Source organism: Alnus glutinosa, chromosome 11 (genome assembly GCF_958979055.1).
Source record: "Alnus glutinosa chromosome 11, dhAlnGlut1.1, whole genome shotgun sequence".
Lineage (NCBI taxonomy): Eukaryota > Viridiplantae > Streptophyta > Magnoliopsida > Fagales > Betulaceae > Alnus > Alnus glutinosa.
Window position 1 is genome coordinate 20891111 of NC_084896.1, and position 16628 is coordinate 20907738.

At 35.9% G+C, this 16628-nt stretch overlaps 1 protein-coding gene across 1 annotated transcript; it reads right to left on the reverse strand.

Annotated features, from left to right (window-relative positions):
- Positions 1-705: 705 nt before the first annotated feature.
- Positions 706-15663, reverse strand: LOC133882372 (MADS-box transcription factor 23-like). Its single transcript, XM_062321521.1, has 10 exons — positions 15550-15663; positions 15081-15269; positions 10131-10209; positions 6210-6214; positions 2770-2826; positions 1657-1756; positions 1512-1553; positions 1338-1421; positions 999-1153; positions 706-899 (listed from the first exon to the last, which is right to left on the reverse strand). Exons 2-10 carry the CDS (start codon positions 15260-15262, stop codon positions 884-886), a joined length of 720 nt encoding a protein of 239 aa, XP_062177505.1. The 5' UTR covers positions 15263-15269; positions 15550-15663; the 3' UTR covers positions 706-883.
- Between the last annotated feature and the right edge of the window lie 965 nt (positions 15664-16628).

A 16628-nucleotide genomic window follows, 5' to 3' on the forward strand; every position in this document is an offset into this window, starting at 1 on the left:
TGTTGATTCGAATTAAATTGCTTAGATATTGTGATAGTGATTGGATTGGATGTGTTGATATGAAAAACACTTATGAATGTGCTTTTTCCCTTGGTTCCAATGTATTTTCATGGGAATTTAAGAAGCAACAACCCGTGGCACAATCTTCCACCAAGGCCGAGTATATTTCGACATCATTGGCAACATCACAAGCAATATGGCTAAGGAGAATTGTAGAATATGTTGGTGAGACCAAATAGCGGACATCTTCACCAAATCTCTTCCAAGAGATAAGTCACAATCACTTAGAAAAATGTTGGGAGTCATACAACAAGGCATTCAGGGAATTGTTAAAATTGTAATGTCATGTTATGTTTTGTCTATATGGTAAAACTTATGTTCTTTTTGGTCTTTTTCTAGCATGTTATTTAGTTTGGTGTATGTTAGACAAGTGTAATGCTGTGATATATGCTTAAGTGATATAAACATATAAAAGTAATTGGAGAAGTCAAAAAAATAATTAGGAAGAGATTAATGTTCAACCCCCTTTTTTTTATTCATTGTTTTACAAAAACTCAAATTAGTCCACAACTAAAAAATCAAATCTTGCATGAAAGTTTCAATCTCTTCTTCATAAACCAAAGATTAGCTGAATCTACAACCAACAAGCAGTTGAAACACGTGATACTTTATTGTATAAATTAACGTAGAAAGGATGATCTTAGACAAATTTTTAAGTTTTCCTCATAGAAAATTGCATACCAAATCCAAATTTTACTATGGTGAATGTATTTTACCAATAGCTGAAATATGAGACTTCATTGGTAGAAGCTTAATTATCCATTGTAGCAAGTTGTTGATGGGATAATGATGGACAGTCATCCCCAGTTGTTGACCAACTTCATTATTGCAATTGTAGTCTGTTACAGAGGTTGATGAGATATTAATATGATTAGTTTAAATAGATGAATCAGTACACAATAAAGTTGTATAGTATATCAATAATTTGAAAAAGATACCCCAATTTTGGTCCTTTTGCTTGTGCCTCATTATGTTGAGATTGAGGTTGGCTTAGCTGGAGATGGATGGCTGCATGAATGTCATATCCATTGTTGATAGTTTGTAGAGAATGTGAACTTCTTCTTGCTTCATTTACTTCTCTTTCTTTGTAGACCTGAGAGCCAAAGCTATTGTTCAAGCTTAGCCACAAGAAAACCTCTATCCTTCTCCAGTTGCAAGATGATTACAAAGCACTTATGACTCAAGTTCTTATATGAACATAAAAAAGGGAATGTTGACAAATGGAATAGATTTTTTTTATTTTTTTCTTAACATATCCACAAGTTTATTTCAAATACCTTCTTTTGTAGCTCTGCCTTTTCTTTATGAAATATGTCTACCTTCTTATGCAAATCAAGGTTTTCTTGATGGGTAAGGTTTCCCTGCAATGAAGTTCATGAAAGTTTTGTGATGAACATTGAATTAGTCCCAAATGAAAAGCTAGAGAAATTGAGCCAATCCTCTAGCTATACCTTCTGGTTTAGTTCTTTTATTTCTTCAATGAAAATTTGTTCCTGCAACAGAAAAAAGAATTTAAGGGTTCATGCATGTGTTGTACATGGGTGGGATTTCGAACACAATTGGATGAAAATTTGACTAGATGTAAGGAGTTCATACCTTTCTCATACGGACACCCTTCAAACTCATTTCGAGTATGTTTTCAAAGTATTGTAGATCTTTGATACTCAAACCAGAAAGTTCTTGGCCCATTAGATGTCTGCATATATCACACCAGATAGATTTGTAGTACTTAGAGGGTTTGATATGTTTCCTTGAAATTAATATCAAAATGCCACATTTTTGCATCATTATGCATCATCCATCATGCATTACAGTAAATGTGCCTTGTGGTGTAACAATAAGTATTTTGGCAGTAATGCAACCAGTAAAAAGGCCATATGAGAATCGAATGATATGTGGATTTAGCTGGACTATAGTGTCACAAGCCACTTTTAGTCTTGTAAGCTACAAAAACTATTTCAAGATTCGATCTCTCTACGCGATTCAAAAGCTATTGCTAGCTGTAGACTTTTATCATGTCAAGTTTTGGAGATCCATGGTTTTAAGTTATGGCCTCCCTTCATGTACGAAAAAAGTTCCCAGGCACATAAAAGCATGCACACGACATATATCGACAATTCACTAATATCTATTGTTTTGGTCCATATATATTAAATGTATGTCTTTCACTAAGCTTTATTTTACGTTTGTACTCCTATTAGAAGACATTGTCACCAGTTTCACTTCTCAACTTAATGCATGTGCCGGTTATACTATTTGTATTAAACCATAGCCACGTAGGAACTAGCTTTTTCTTTTTCCCCCTCATTTTTTTTTTTTTTTTTTGAGTGGGGAGTGGTTTTTCCTAAAAGGGAGGAGTTATGACTGAAGTTGTAGACAACTAGGGGAAGGCAAAAGGAGATCCTTAAGGACACGAGATGATAGGTTGTTTATTTTCAGATGTGGTCCTCGATAGAACGAAATGAATGAGAAGTGTAGGTGCAATTGGTCTTATGTAGCTGTCATAGTTGATGTCATTAGGCTTTCTAGGGTTGAATTGAATGAGGCATAGTTCTCATGGTTGGATGTCAAAATGATATACATGATTACTTGACTAATAAGAAGGATGGTAGAATCATTGGCTTTTAAGTAAGGAATTCTTGAAATTTCAATTTCAGTCTTGTATGTATACATTATTTAAGATCATTATAAAGTATTCAATGATTATACCTGTTGCATTCTTGCACATATTGCAGTTGCTGCCTCAAGCTTGTTGCCTCCCTTTGCCTGTAACGCCCCGCCTTTTACAAAAAGGCGTAAGTGAAAATTTCGATTTTCACGTGACATTACTACAACATCAGAGTTATAAATTGGTAGCGGAATATAATTTATCCAACAGACTTGGATTAAATAACACATCAGAGCTTTTTAAATTAAATACCTCTAAACATTCATTAGAAAATACTTAGAACAAATACATGGAAACAGGTGTCCATAGTGACACAAGAGAATACATGGAAATTATTAGCAATCTTGTCAACATAAAATGTTATAAACACAGAAGACTACAAACAAAATACAAACTATGTATCTTTAACTTGAAGACCACTCGAGCTCTAATCTTTGTCTATAAACCTGCACCAATGTATATATATATATAGAAATAAAAACACAAAACAATCTAAGTGAGTCCACTGTTTCCCATAATAATATGAATGCTGATTTATTTAATAAAATACCACTTAATGCAAATATGGTTTTATAGTCACGTATATACGCAATATATAAACCGTGGTAGCTAATCACAGTCATATATTAAATGTATACCTAACCATAAAACAGTAATATGACAGTTTTAAATGCAAGGCTTAATTATCAATTTTATGTACTCCTCTCGTGAAGGAACCAACGGTCCGGATTAGCGTGTCACGGGAGCCAACGGTCCCAGTTGGTAATACCATCAACACCCCAGCTGTATTAGCCAACTCTCACATTTATTAGTTTGTTACTGGAATCCAAAGGTCCCAGCAGACTATGAGCCAAAGGTCATAACCCGTTTAATTAATTAAGTGTCACGGAAGCCAAAGGTTCCACTGGCAGCCATCACCCCCCCGCTGCATACCAGCTTTGTTATTAACCATTTTAGTTAAAAATAGAAAACATGTAAGAACACATGCGCAAACAAATAAATAAAGCAGTAAACACAATATCATGGAAAAATCCACTAGCTTCGTCCTCAGTAAGTATAGAGATACTTACAGCCTTTTGGTGCAGTTCTCATAATAGCTCATATTCTGCAATAAATATATGTTTATATATAGAAAGTGTTAATATTATTATTCAAGGATCATAATTGTACATATATAGATACAATTACTCGTGTTATATATATTTAACACGAGTTTAAGGAACTCAATATTATTGTCAAAATTTTTAATTAAACCATATAACAATATTAATTGATTACCTTGGAAGTTAATTTACAGTTCTTTTAACACCCAAAATCATTTTACACCAAAATCATCAACAAACCCGAACACTTCTCAATACACCACAAATTTGTACCCAAAACCCATATCATTCTGCCAACTACAAAAACCACAACTCAACTCAGCTAATACCCATCAAAATATAGCCATCAGGAGTCAATACCCATGTGTCCAAAATACTATAATCATAACCAATCCAAGATACATAAATCACCCAACACCCAAAACACAAGATCCATCCTATTCCAACTCACAAAACTATCATCAATTTAGCACAATCCGACCATTATCCATAGCCGCACATAAATCAACCCAATCTTCACCATTTATTAATTAAAACCATTTGGCCAAACATCACTACATACTGGAAACATGATCTGGACAGAGGAAAAAGGACACCAAAAATACACATAATCTGTAATCCATACGGCTTCTACATCATCAATTCCAACTCAAACCACAATAAGCTAAAACACCAACCACCGAGACACAAAACATGGCTCAGTCCACAAAAACAGGGAACACAACACACACGCACACTGTACAGAAACAGGGGATACATTTAAGCAAATCCATTTCAAAATCAACATCAAATTATAATCCATAATACCCATTCTAAATCAGTCCTTCCAGAAAAATACCCAACATCAAACCTATCTAGGAATCACCCATCTATGGGTACAGGGGATCACACGGCCGAACACCCACACAAAACACACACACGGCTAACCCAGAAAAATACACACAATCGGGTCAATCCAAATACCCAATAAATCCAAATACATAACAGAAAACTACAATAATCAAACAGAAATTACAAGAAATCGTTAGGAATTTAAGGCTGGGGAAATTCACCAGAAAATCACCCATGGAAGTCGCCGGATTTCGTGTCCCCTGTTCCGCCGGGAATTGGCCGAAATTCACCACTGGGAGTCGCCGGATTTCCGGCCAGAACCGCCGGAAATCGCGCCTGGGATCGTCACCGGCAATGACCCACGGAGGATCGGCTCTGGGTCTCGCCGGAGAGTCGGGTTTCAGCTCCGGTTCTTCTGGGTTCTCTCCTCCGTCGGTTTCCCTCTCTCGGTTCTCCCTCTCTGATTCACTCTCTCCCTCTCGGCTGTCTCTCTCTCTTTCGGCCTCTCAATTTCTCTTGTTCTCCTGATCTCTCTCTCCCTCTGTTTCGGGTTCCCTGTGTTTCTCCCTCAGCTCTCATCTCTCTTTCTCTCTGTTCTCACTCGGATTCAGCTGAGAAGAAGGAGAAAAGAAATGGGATCAAAAGAAGAGAAAAGAGAAAAGGATTGGGTCTCTTCTCTCTATTTCGGCCAGACAAGGAGGAAAGAAGAAGAATCACGGAAAGGGAAAGAAGAGATTCGGGTCATGGGTTCTCCGGGTTCGTTGGGCCACGGGTCATCTCCGGTTCTCTCCCTCTCTCGATTCTGCCTCTCTCTCTCTCTCGGGTCCCTCTTTATCTCTCTTCTCAGTTTCTTTTGATCTCCCTCTCTCCCTCACTCTCTGTTTCACTCAGACAATATCAAGAAAGAGGAATGAAGAAGGAAAGAAAGGAGAAAGAGATGTGATGAAATTGAAGGAGAAAGTATCTGTTATATAGGCGTGAGAAACAGACCAGGCATGGGCAACAAGTTGTAGGAGTGAGCTGTAGAGGGTGAGTCAGTAGTGATGCAAGGGGATGACGCAGAGTTTATGACAGCTGGTTCATGAATCTTCCTATTTGCACGTTATGTTCATGATACAGATTAAGTTAATCTGTAGGTATTCTTACATTAGGCTTTTATCATATAATAACTCATTAGGGTATAATTTTAAACTCGTTTTGAGTCCGGTTCATTTCATAAATAATGTTAATTTTTGAATAACATTATTACACTGATAATATTATTATACAAAATAATATTAGATCAAAATAATATCTTGTACAATAAATATTTCAAAATAATATTATATATTAATAATATTATTCTACAAAATATTCTCGTATAATAATATTAGAGATATTATTATTCCAATCAATTTACTAAATATTTAGGTTTTGGAACAGATAGCACATAAAGATGCAATTTATCAGAATAATGTCGATCAAGCAATTAAAAGTGTGAATTGATCGCCATAGATCTTAAATTCTATTTAAAACACCTTGTCTTAAAATCTGGGGTATTACATTGCCAAAACTAGAAAGTATAAAAGATAAAAGATAAAAGGTTAGAACTATACACCATAATATAAGATAGGCAAGATTGATATGACTAAATTAAATTAGATCGCTCATCAAGGTTGCAAAATAAAAACTAATTCAATTTGGATGGATGTATTTCCTAAATTGCAGTATTGTTACGGTCCACACTCCTCTTGGAGAAGGAATTCCTAAGGAAATAGAATATGTGGCTCAAAGTTCTCTTGGAGTTGGGATTGAAGAACAAAACATGACTTAAGGAAGTCAGAGTGGAATCATGGTTGAAGATAAAAATGGCCGCTAAGAGTTGATGGGAATTAAAGAAGAGTCTTGCTCATACAGAATGAACGACTATTAGTAGGAGGAGTCTTGCTTATAAAGCAGGCCCTTCATAGAAGAATAAGGGACTTCATGTTGTAGTAGACGTAGGACTATATTTACCGTATGTTTCAATTCATTCTTAATTTTATAATGTATTTCGTCTATAGAAGGAGGAAAGTTATTAATAAAATTATGAAAAGTTTATTATTTAGTTCTTGAAGTAGATTGGGAGGTTAGGGTATCTTGAATACCCTATTTATCTGTCACCATAGGTAAACTCAAGAAACTAGACCCTGCAACTTTGTCTGTTTCCAAACACAAAACAAGTTCTCAAACACAAGCCAATAACAAGTTGATATCAGAATTAACCACCACATCTAGTATGGAATCAAAGGGTCCGGCTTGCGGCTTTATGGTCGTGTCACAGAAGGGGAGACCTATAAGCTGGATTAAAATGTCTTGGTACTATGTATAAGCATAGTTTTAAGTCATTGAATACTGATAGATGAGTGAATCCGCCAAAAGCGAAATTGCTACAATTGGGTTAGTGTTGATAGAATGGACTGCCGTGGACGTCGGCTATGGAGAGTGGCGGTATATTATGATAGTAAGTGTCCCATGCACATAACTTAAGTACAATCTTAATCATGTGTATATAAAATCTTGGGCACTCTCCCATTGCAAGTTGGTTTTAAAGGGTGAGTTATACCTGAAGTTTGCATTAGGTACAACAAAAAATATATTGACATATGATCGATGTTATTTTCCAAATAGAATTTAAATTAAATCAAGATATTTTCTTTGTTTTCATTATACTTTTGTAGTTGAATATCATGTTCCTAGCTTGTCCATAAGGAACTACTCAAAACTTGTTGTTCTTTTTTAATATTGTGAAGTGTTGAGGCCATGAGATTTTATGTGCGTAATTAAAGGCTTGTGATTGCAGTTCATATTTTCCTTCCTACATTAAAATGCTCCATGAAGAATCCATACCAATAATCTTTTCACAAATCGGTTTGTTGTTATTCTTGGGTAACTTATACTTTAGCAACTTCATTCAGTTTCTACTTTAAACTTCTATAAGTGTTGTCTATTGAAAATATTGGGTTTAATATTTGAATTGGTACATCCTAGTGTCAAAAAATGGGTAAATTGGATTGTAACCTATAGTAGTTGAGATAGAGTTGAGTTTGGTTCGGTTTGAAACGTGATTCAGACATGCACTTTATGAAGACAACTCAATTCAACTCATATATGTTTGACCCACACTTGAGCATGCAAGTTTGGAGGTTAACCCATTCATAACCCAAAACGTTGCTTGATCCTTGCGTGATAGTCGCTCAAGCGAGTTTCCGATAATTTAATTTTTTTCAACTTTGATTCTCCATTTAATGAGTGAGTGTGTGTATATATATATATATATATATATTGTATTACACTACTTTTGAGATAAGGGAGAGGTAATCCTAAAAACCTTATAGAGAAAGCCTAGTTTCTTCTTGAGCCTAAACCTTTATTCTTGCTTCTCTCATTGTTTCCAAACCATTATGAAATCCTAAGTCCCTTTTAGATTGTTGGGGACTGGTTGGTGAGTTCAATTGAGCCAAATTTGAAGAGATCGAACAAGTGCATTCGTGGAAAGTCATTCTAGAAGAAGGTCAGAGTTTTGAAGCCGCTTGGAGCCGAAAACAAGTGTCACTTATACAATTACAAGCCTAGCTTCAAACAAAAGTTTTGTAAGTTAAACGGGTTGCAAAATTTTCTTCTATATATAGTAGAATTTGTTAGTGGTCAACTATCCTGGAGTGAGATTTTTGTTGACGAAGTGAAAAGCTTCTTCGATCTCCGCATGTGTCACTTATGGGATTACGAGCCTAGCTTTGAGTTTATAAAGGTTTTGTGAGTATTTAAAGAGTTTGCAAACTTTTCTTTTATAGAGGAATTTGTTGGTGGTGACTGCCCTCAGAGTGGTTTTTCTTTTGAAGAATTTTTTAAAATTTTTCCATATGTATTGTCATTTATTTACTGCATTTATTTTTGAACTTTTGTTGATTGATAACCCATGAAAAATAAATCACTCTTACTTTGGGTAGCATAATGCAATGTCAACGAACTAATAAATATATATTTCATTGGTTTTAAATTGGGGTGTACGTTGCGAAGAATAATTGTAGCTAAATACAATTTTAGTATGATTGTGTGGGGGCTATTGTGTCGTACAACTATGTTAAGAGTAGAATGTATTAACATCCCCTACTCTATTAGCATCTAGGCAATGAAATTGTAGGGGTATAGAAGTGTTGAGGAAATAATCAGCTCTGAAGCTATGTGGTCTCCATACAGAGTTGGAGGTTTGACGCACGGGACCGACCTCTGCTTGGTCACCTCGGATGTTTATCACAACCTTATACGAAGAAATCGACTTGGTGCCTGAGTACCTCGGACTATGACATATCTTAGTGTCCCACATCGCTAAGATTTCTTTCACCTGGACACTTTATAAGCCATAATGTTCTTATGACGTCCCACATCGCCTGAGAATGAGAATGTGCTTATATATATAAATGCACTATTTATGACACAATGCGTTTTAAAGCCGTGATGGTCGCGAACCTATCAGAACTCAGCAGTTAAGCGTACTTCTGCGAGAGCAATCCCAGGATGGGTGACCTCCTGGGAAGTCTGATTTGAGGAGTCAAAAGCGGACAATATTATGTCATTGGGTGTGGGTCGTTACAGTTCCCTTCTCTCTCAAGGCATCTTTTGAGAGTGTCAATGAGCCCATGGATGTATGGGATTCATTGGTTTTATCACTCCCAAATCCCATTTGTTGGGAATGTGGATTCCCTTCTAGAGATGATGAAATCAATATTCCCTTGGCTTGGGGATGTAGTCTTTTTTTTTTCTTTTTTCTTTTTAAAAGAACAAGAATGCCCATTCCATACCTTTCTGACTTTGTATGCATTTTTTATTGGATATGTACACAATCATTTTATGGTTAAATAGTGTTTTTCACTTTTATAAAGGGTTTTTGGAATTTAATATATATGTGGAAAATAGAGAGAAAGAAACTATTCTTGGCATGTGCTAACAAAAAAAATGCCTAGCTATGACAAGATCAGGAAGCAACTTTGTGAGAAGAACATTAATAGCTAAACATATTTGATTTAAAATAAAATATTGTAATGTGAAGAATAATTGAGTTTAAATAACTGATACAAATATTTGAAGAAGGCCAGGTAATGGATAAGAAAACAAAAAGACAAGGGGACAATATATACTTGAGCATTCAAAATACCGATGAAATATATCCAGACATTCAATTTGATCCAGTATTTTATTGAAGCTATTCACCTGATCGATCAATTCATGTACGTGAGTTCATCACCACGGCTTTCTCATATCTTTTGTCAGAGATGACCAATAATAAAACGAATATTATGTTGTGTATATTTTATAATTAACATTTGGCAAATAAGGAAGCAAGGCCGATGTAAATGAAGACAATGCCAACAAGGTAAAATTCTAGACGTTTTTCTTTTCATTGGTAGTAAAACGAATTATAATGCCAACAAAGGTTCTTGAATGTTTACCTTAACTTGCGAAGCAGGATCCAGCAGCCGATGGTGTTCCTCTTTTAGGTTGTTGTATCGTTCAATAACAGATTTCATGCTGATAATTCACGTAGTCATGAGATCATCAACATCATTAACTTAGCACACGTAGTCATATATATATATATATATATATAACAGTAATTTAAAGAAATCATTAGCTGAAAAAGAGAAATTGGTTGTAGATATAAATCAAGCATCAAAATGAATTTTGAAAGGAAAAAGTATCGTTCTTGTATTTGACCAATGATGTTAATTTCATCTTCTTCCTTATTTTGAATTTAAAACCTAACAATACGTCCTGTCTTGTAAAAATTGTACACTAATCAAAAGCAAGAGTTTTTAAAAGTATCCTTCTTGTATTTGAACAATGATGTTAATGCTTTTTACTTGCTTGCTTTGTATATATGCATGGGACCGTACGCTTTTCTCAGATCAATCACCTACCCTTGTCCCTTGTAGTCAGTCAAACCTGGAGCTTGGTTTGAATTTCCTTAACAAGAAGAGTGAAGATGAAGCTTCTAACTAAATCTCCATACCCGATCGTCTATTCTCAATGAAGAGCATTTTAGTCACACCCAAAATGCTTCTGGCGTGATTGATTCATGGCTATCTCTTCTTTGCTGGAGGCTCAAACTTTTATCTTCAGTTCTGTATATATATATAGCTAGCTTTCAAATCTATTGGTCTCAAATTTCGTCTTACCCAACAAGGTAGTTAGATCAATATTGGAGCAAAAATTTAATCGTTTTTTATGGAATGGTAGCAGTGATATCTGTTCTGAAAAAACTAAGGTATCATGGGATTTGATGTGTTTAGAAGAGGGAAGGTGGGTCGGGGTTAAAAAGGCTAGAGGATTAATTAGAATAAGGCTGCTGTCCTAAATTTGGAGATTATTTGCTAAATCAGGCTCACTGTGGGTTGCCTGGCTTAATCAGAATCTAATCAAAAGGGAAATGTTTTTGGTTACTTATAGTTTCTCAAACTGATATTTGGAGTTGGCCGGCGTAAAATTCTTAAGCTTAGAAAAACTGCTAAGAGTTGCTTGAAATTTTTGTTGGGTGATGGTAGCCAATTTACGTATGGTTGGACTCTTCGCATTCAGATGGACCAGATGGTATTCTTTATGATGAGTATGCATGGTTATCGACATGACGGAGGAATGGGGGGTTGATTCTTAAAAAAAAAAACGAAAGTGGGGAAAATATAATTTACAATCTTAAAGTTTGGCCACTTTTTCACTTTTGTGCAAATGTTTAAAAATTTGCAATGTAGCCTTAAAAAGTTTCCAAAATTCTCAATATTGTAAGCACTCCGTTAGTCATTTCCGTCTTCTTTAATGAAAAATTACTCACGTGCGCTGCACATGCATTTTTTGGTACAAAAATCACAATTACCCCATATATACGTGTTAATTCTCAAAATGTCATTTTTTTTTTTAAAAAAAAAAAAAGGAAGTGGCCGACCCATTTAGGGGTGGCCAATCCACCCCCATTTGGCTGGAATGGGGCTTGGGGGCTGCCGGAGCCATCCCCCATGTGGTTGCTGAAACCACTCCCGCGAACCGCACAAAATGGGGAGAACCTGTGCGGTGCGGGGTGATGCGGGGTGGGGGGTGCGGGTTGTGCGGGGATATGCGAGTTTAATTCCTAGATACATGAGAAACCAAACCAGAGCTAGATTTTCTCAGGAACCAAACAAGAAAATTAGATTCAAACAAATCACAAAAAATGATGAGAGGTCAGAAAGGAATCATTCAATACCGGTCTTGAAGGGAGCATCGACGATATTCCCGCCGTTCCCGGTCTCCTCGTCAACCCTGATCTGAAACTTCATGACGTCCCCACAGAACTAGCGACTCAGCTAGGTCTATCAAGCTCTCCATGGTCATCTCTTCCCAAAGAAGAGATGGGAAGAATTAAAGAAGAATGAAAGAACTGAAGAAGAATGGGGCACCATGGTCATCTCTTCCCAAAGAAGAAATGGGAAGAACTGAAGAAGAATGAAAAAACTGAAGAAGAACGGGGTAGATGCAGGAAAACGTGAAGAAGAAGTCTCTGGAAGACGAAGAAAAGAAAAGAAAAATGAAGGAGGGAGGAGGGGTGCGGCGTAGGAGAAGTGTTTAGGGATTTAGAGTTAGGCATTTTATTTTATTTTTATTTATGCGGGGCGGGGCGGGGCGGGGCGGGGTGGGGTGGGGATCCGGGAAAAAAAATGACTTAAACCCGCGCCCCGCCCCGCCCCACTTGGGTTGCTTAAAATCCAACCCGTACCTGTTAAAAAAACACTAAAACCCGAGTTTTTAAGGGAGGGTTGGGGTGGGGGATGCGGGTTGGGGCGGGTTTACTGGTTTTTGCTCACCCCTAATGCTCACCACCCTTTTTTTGGCTAGATGGAGGTGGATCAACCACCCCCATGGGCCGTGGTGGTGGCCGAGCCACCCTTTTTGGCTCATGGGGTGGCTACGACCACTTTTATTTATTTTTTTCTTTCTTTCTTTCTTTCTTTCTTCATTCTTTTCTTTTTCTTTTTCTTTTTTTTTTCTTTTTTTTTTTTTAAAAAAAAGGCATTTAGGTCTTTTCAATAATTTCAATTAAAAATGATGGAAATCATTAACAGATTGGTCACATTGAAAATTTTGAAACTTTGTTGTGCCATATTGCAACTTTTTAAACATTTGGGGCAAAAGTGAAAAAGAGGTAAAACTTTGGAGGGTAAATTGTATTTTCCACAACAAAAAAAAAAAAAAAGAAAAAAAGAAAAGAAATTAGTCTACTATCGAAGCAACAAAATGTTTGGCCATTGGCCCCTGACCATAATAGTTTATGGCTCCGTCCCTAGTTATCGAGTTATATATATATATGATGCTAGGAGTAAAGTTGATGCAAAGTCGTCAAGTTAATAAACGAGTAGTGATATTCCTATATATAGGGTTAGCTTCAAAATCAAACAAGTATAGAAACTTGGGAAGCAATAAGGGTAAACCAACCAAGGGTTGATTGGTGCCAGTGGTGGAACTAGGATTTGAGATAAGGGGACGAAACTAAAAAATAACGATCTTTAAGGATAAAAACAAATTAATTTTAGGGGTCGAATTCATAATGAACGGTTGGCCACCTATTATTTTGTGGTGGTTTTAGTAGAAGGGTATGAAGGGCAGTAATGCAGAAGTGCATTCAGGCAAGTATACCTACTGATTGGGAGGATATTTGAAGGAAAAGTATAAGAGAATGGCAAGGAAAAAGCTTGAAAGATGTGGTGTGTAAATTGGCTTGGGGCTCTGCAGTATATAATATATGCATGGAGGCATAGAAATGATGTTAAATATGGAAATAAAATGAATGCAAAAGAAAAAATGTTGCAGAAAGTATGCTGGGAGGTTAGAACCAGAATTACTGGGGAAGGGTAAATTGAAGGAGAATGAAGAGAATGTGGCCATTGGTACTAGTTGGGGTATATCTTCAACTATTCTAGTTTAAAAAATGGCAGGTTGTGGAAGCAGAAGAGTTTCCTATAGTTTTGGAAATGCTGATGGATTTCCCTGCTGGTGCTGGTTTTCTGGTGCATGATAGACTTCATATAGCAGTTGAAGGTTTGTTGTTTGACTTGAGTCTAGCATATTTACTGGAGATGATTGTAAGAGCCCTTTTTGCATTTGGTTCCTGATAGTTTGATTGGTTCCTGTTTTGTTGCTGTTGGGGAGTTGTGTAGCAGATAAGGTTTGCAGGTCCACTTGAGTGTTCAACATATTCTGTTTGAGGTTTTGAGTTGATTGTAAGAGTCTCATTAATGGTTTTCTGGTTTTGGTTTTGTTTGCTATAGTATAGTATGCTGTTTTATTTTTTTTTTTTCCATTTTTTTTTTATTAGGATTGAAAACCTACTAAAGACATGACCATTTCGTGTACCCACCCTTAATAGGTAAACTTGGGGCTCATATTTCGCACTCCTCTTTACATGGACCAAATTGAATAGCGGGCTTCGCCCGGAGGCCGACTCAAAAAGATCGATTTCAACTTAATGGAAACTCAAACTTGGAAATGAATAACCCCAAGTAACCCTTTTAACCATTTGAGCCAACCCCTAGGGCTTACGGTGTTTGTTAGGGGTATAATAACATTTAAGCAGCTATAAAAAAAAATATATATATATTCTATTTGTTATAGCTGCTGCTGTTTTGTGTGTAGATAATTGGTAAGGGTTCTGTTGTAGAGTGGATTTGTTGTTTGTAAAGTGTTTTGAACATATAGCTGCTTTCTTGTAGGCAGTTGATTGAGTCAGGATGCTTGTTGCATCTAGTGTTCTAGCTAATTTGCTGGAATACGTTCTGATAGTTAATAGAAATTCATTCATAAATAAAAATAATAATAATAATAATAATAATAATAATAATAATAAAAAAGGAAGCTTCTGACGCCATCCCTAACGTACCCACTCCAACAACCCTCTATCTCTATCATTATTTGTCATTGCCAATAGTGAGGCGATGACAAAAACTGGCGGGGTACTCGATCATTGACTTACCATTAAGACGGCGGTTGACGATGTTAGAAGGATTGAGCTCGATTCAGAACAAAGAGTACGGGAAATATGTGTTCTTGCACATCCTCCAAAACAAAGAGGAAAGCCATAAGAAGTGTCAACAATATTTTATATCGATCACTATATATATAGTAGTACTTCAATACGTACAGAATGTAACCTAGCTATATCCTATTTACAATAAATTTCACCAACGGAATCAGCTAAAAGCTGCGGGAAAAGCATGTAATATAGCCAACTAAAAAAATGTAACCTATATCGATCCTATTTTTTTTTCGATGGATAAGCTGCTTTTATAAGCTCTACAATATATACAAACCTTAATATAAACGAGTAAAAAATGCCTTCTTTTGGATGCATGAGAGAGACAGAGAGACAGAGAGTATACCTAGAGCTGGCAAAATCGTAGAGCCTGCCGGTGCTGGAGAAGACAATAAGTCCAACTTCTGCATCGCAAAGGATGGAAAGCTCCCGGGCCTTCTTGAGCAACCCATTTCTTCGCTTGGAGAAAGTCACTTGCCTGCTAGTCCAGTTGTCAATCCTTTTGATGACAATCTTTCCTCTCCCCATTTTCTTTCTGCTAGATCCACAAATACTTGTTAGTCGTAAAATTATAGTAAAACTGTGGAACAACTTATTTGCTTAAACAAAGATGTCGAAAGAAAAAATGAGAGGATATATATATATATATATATAGACCTAAGAACAGAAGAACAATAGCAATAGCAACGAAACGGTGCAACTAAAAGCAGAAGAACATTAAAGTATGAAATGGGATCAGCACAAGATAATCCAAAAATAGGTGTAGAAAATGGCAATTAATGCATGGGGATAGATATTCTATCTATAGAGCTTACTTGTTTGAGATATGTAAGAGGGGGGGACTAGGGGTGGGAACCAGAGAAGAAGCTGTTTCTGTTTTGAGTGATGTTTTTCAGGGACGCAAAGTCTTTCTGATTTGGAAGGAAATGGAAACCTCAAAGGATCCTTATTTAAGGTAATTAACATGGAGCACTTACAAAAAAAGAAAAAACCCAAGTGGTCCTGTGCTTCCCAACTCCCAACCCCACTTGGTGGGTCTCATGACGGAAGCCACTCTCTCCGGAACGAAATGAACATCTGCTGGCGTTTTGTCGTTAATCTTCCTTCTTTATTTTATTTTGCTTTCTGACCTCCTTAATAATTGGTCGAATTAATGAAAGTTAGGGCCAGAATTTCAAATCAGAAAGTGGGAAACTTAAATACTAATCTGTTCAATCACAATTCAGCTTGCTGGGCTTATTTAATTGGACGAGATAAATTTGAGTTCAATTATTAATTTATGGTCGATTTGATTTGTTCTCAACCTATACCCCCTAGCATATATAGGTTTTATATATCTAAAGAAGGATTTTTACTTAACCAAAAGGAAAATATGAATAGGCGTTTAAATTTATAAAAAAATGGGACCATGTTAGGAAGATAAAGCAAGAAAAAATTTATTAAATAATTAGATTCTTACAACATGTATTAATTTAATTACATGTTAAAACAGCTATTCATTAACTATTTGTTTGATGAAATGAATAGAGATACATCTTAAATTAAAAATTTACTAAGCCAGAGATATGTTCTATGTTTACTAAAAAAATTAGAAGAATAGATATTTCTCAATTTAAGCAATAGTATTCCCTCATTACAATGGAGATAGCTATTTCAAGTAAAAAAAATTAGAAGAATATATATTTTTATTCTCAATTAGATTCTTTTCATGAGCAATATTGCTACACGTCCCAAAAATATTTCTCCAAATTTTGATTCATAAATGATGTGTCACAATATCATGTGATCTATTATTTTGAGAATTGTGTCATAATTTTATGGGATTGTGACACATCATTTAGAAACAAAATTTTGAAAGAAAATTTTGAGAAGTCTAGCATTTCTCTTTCATATA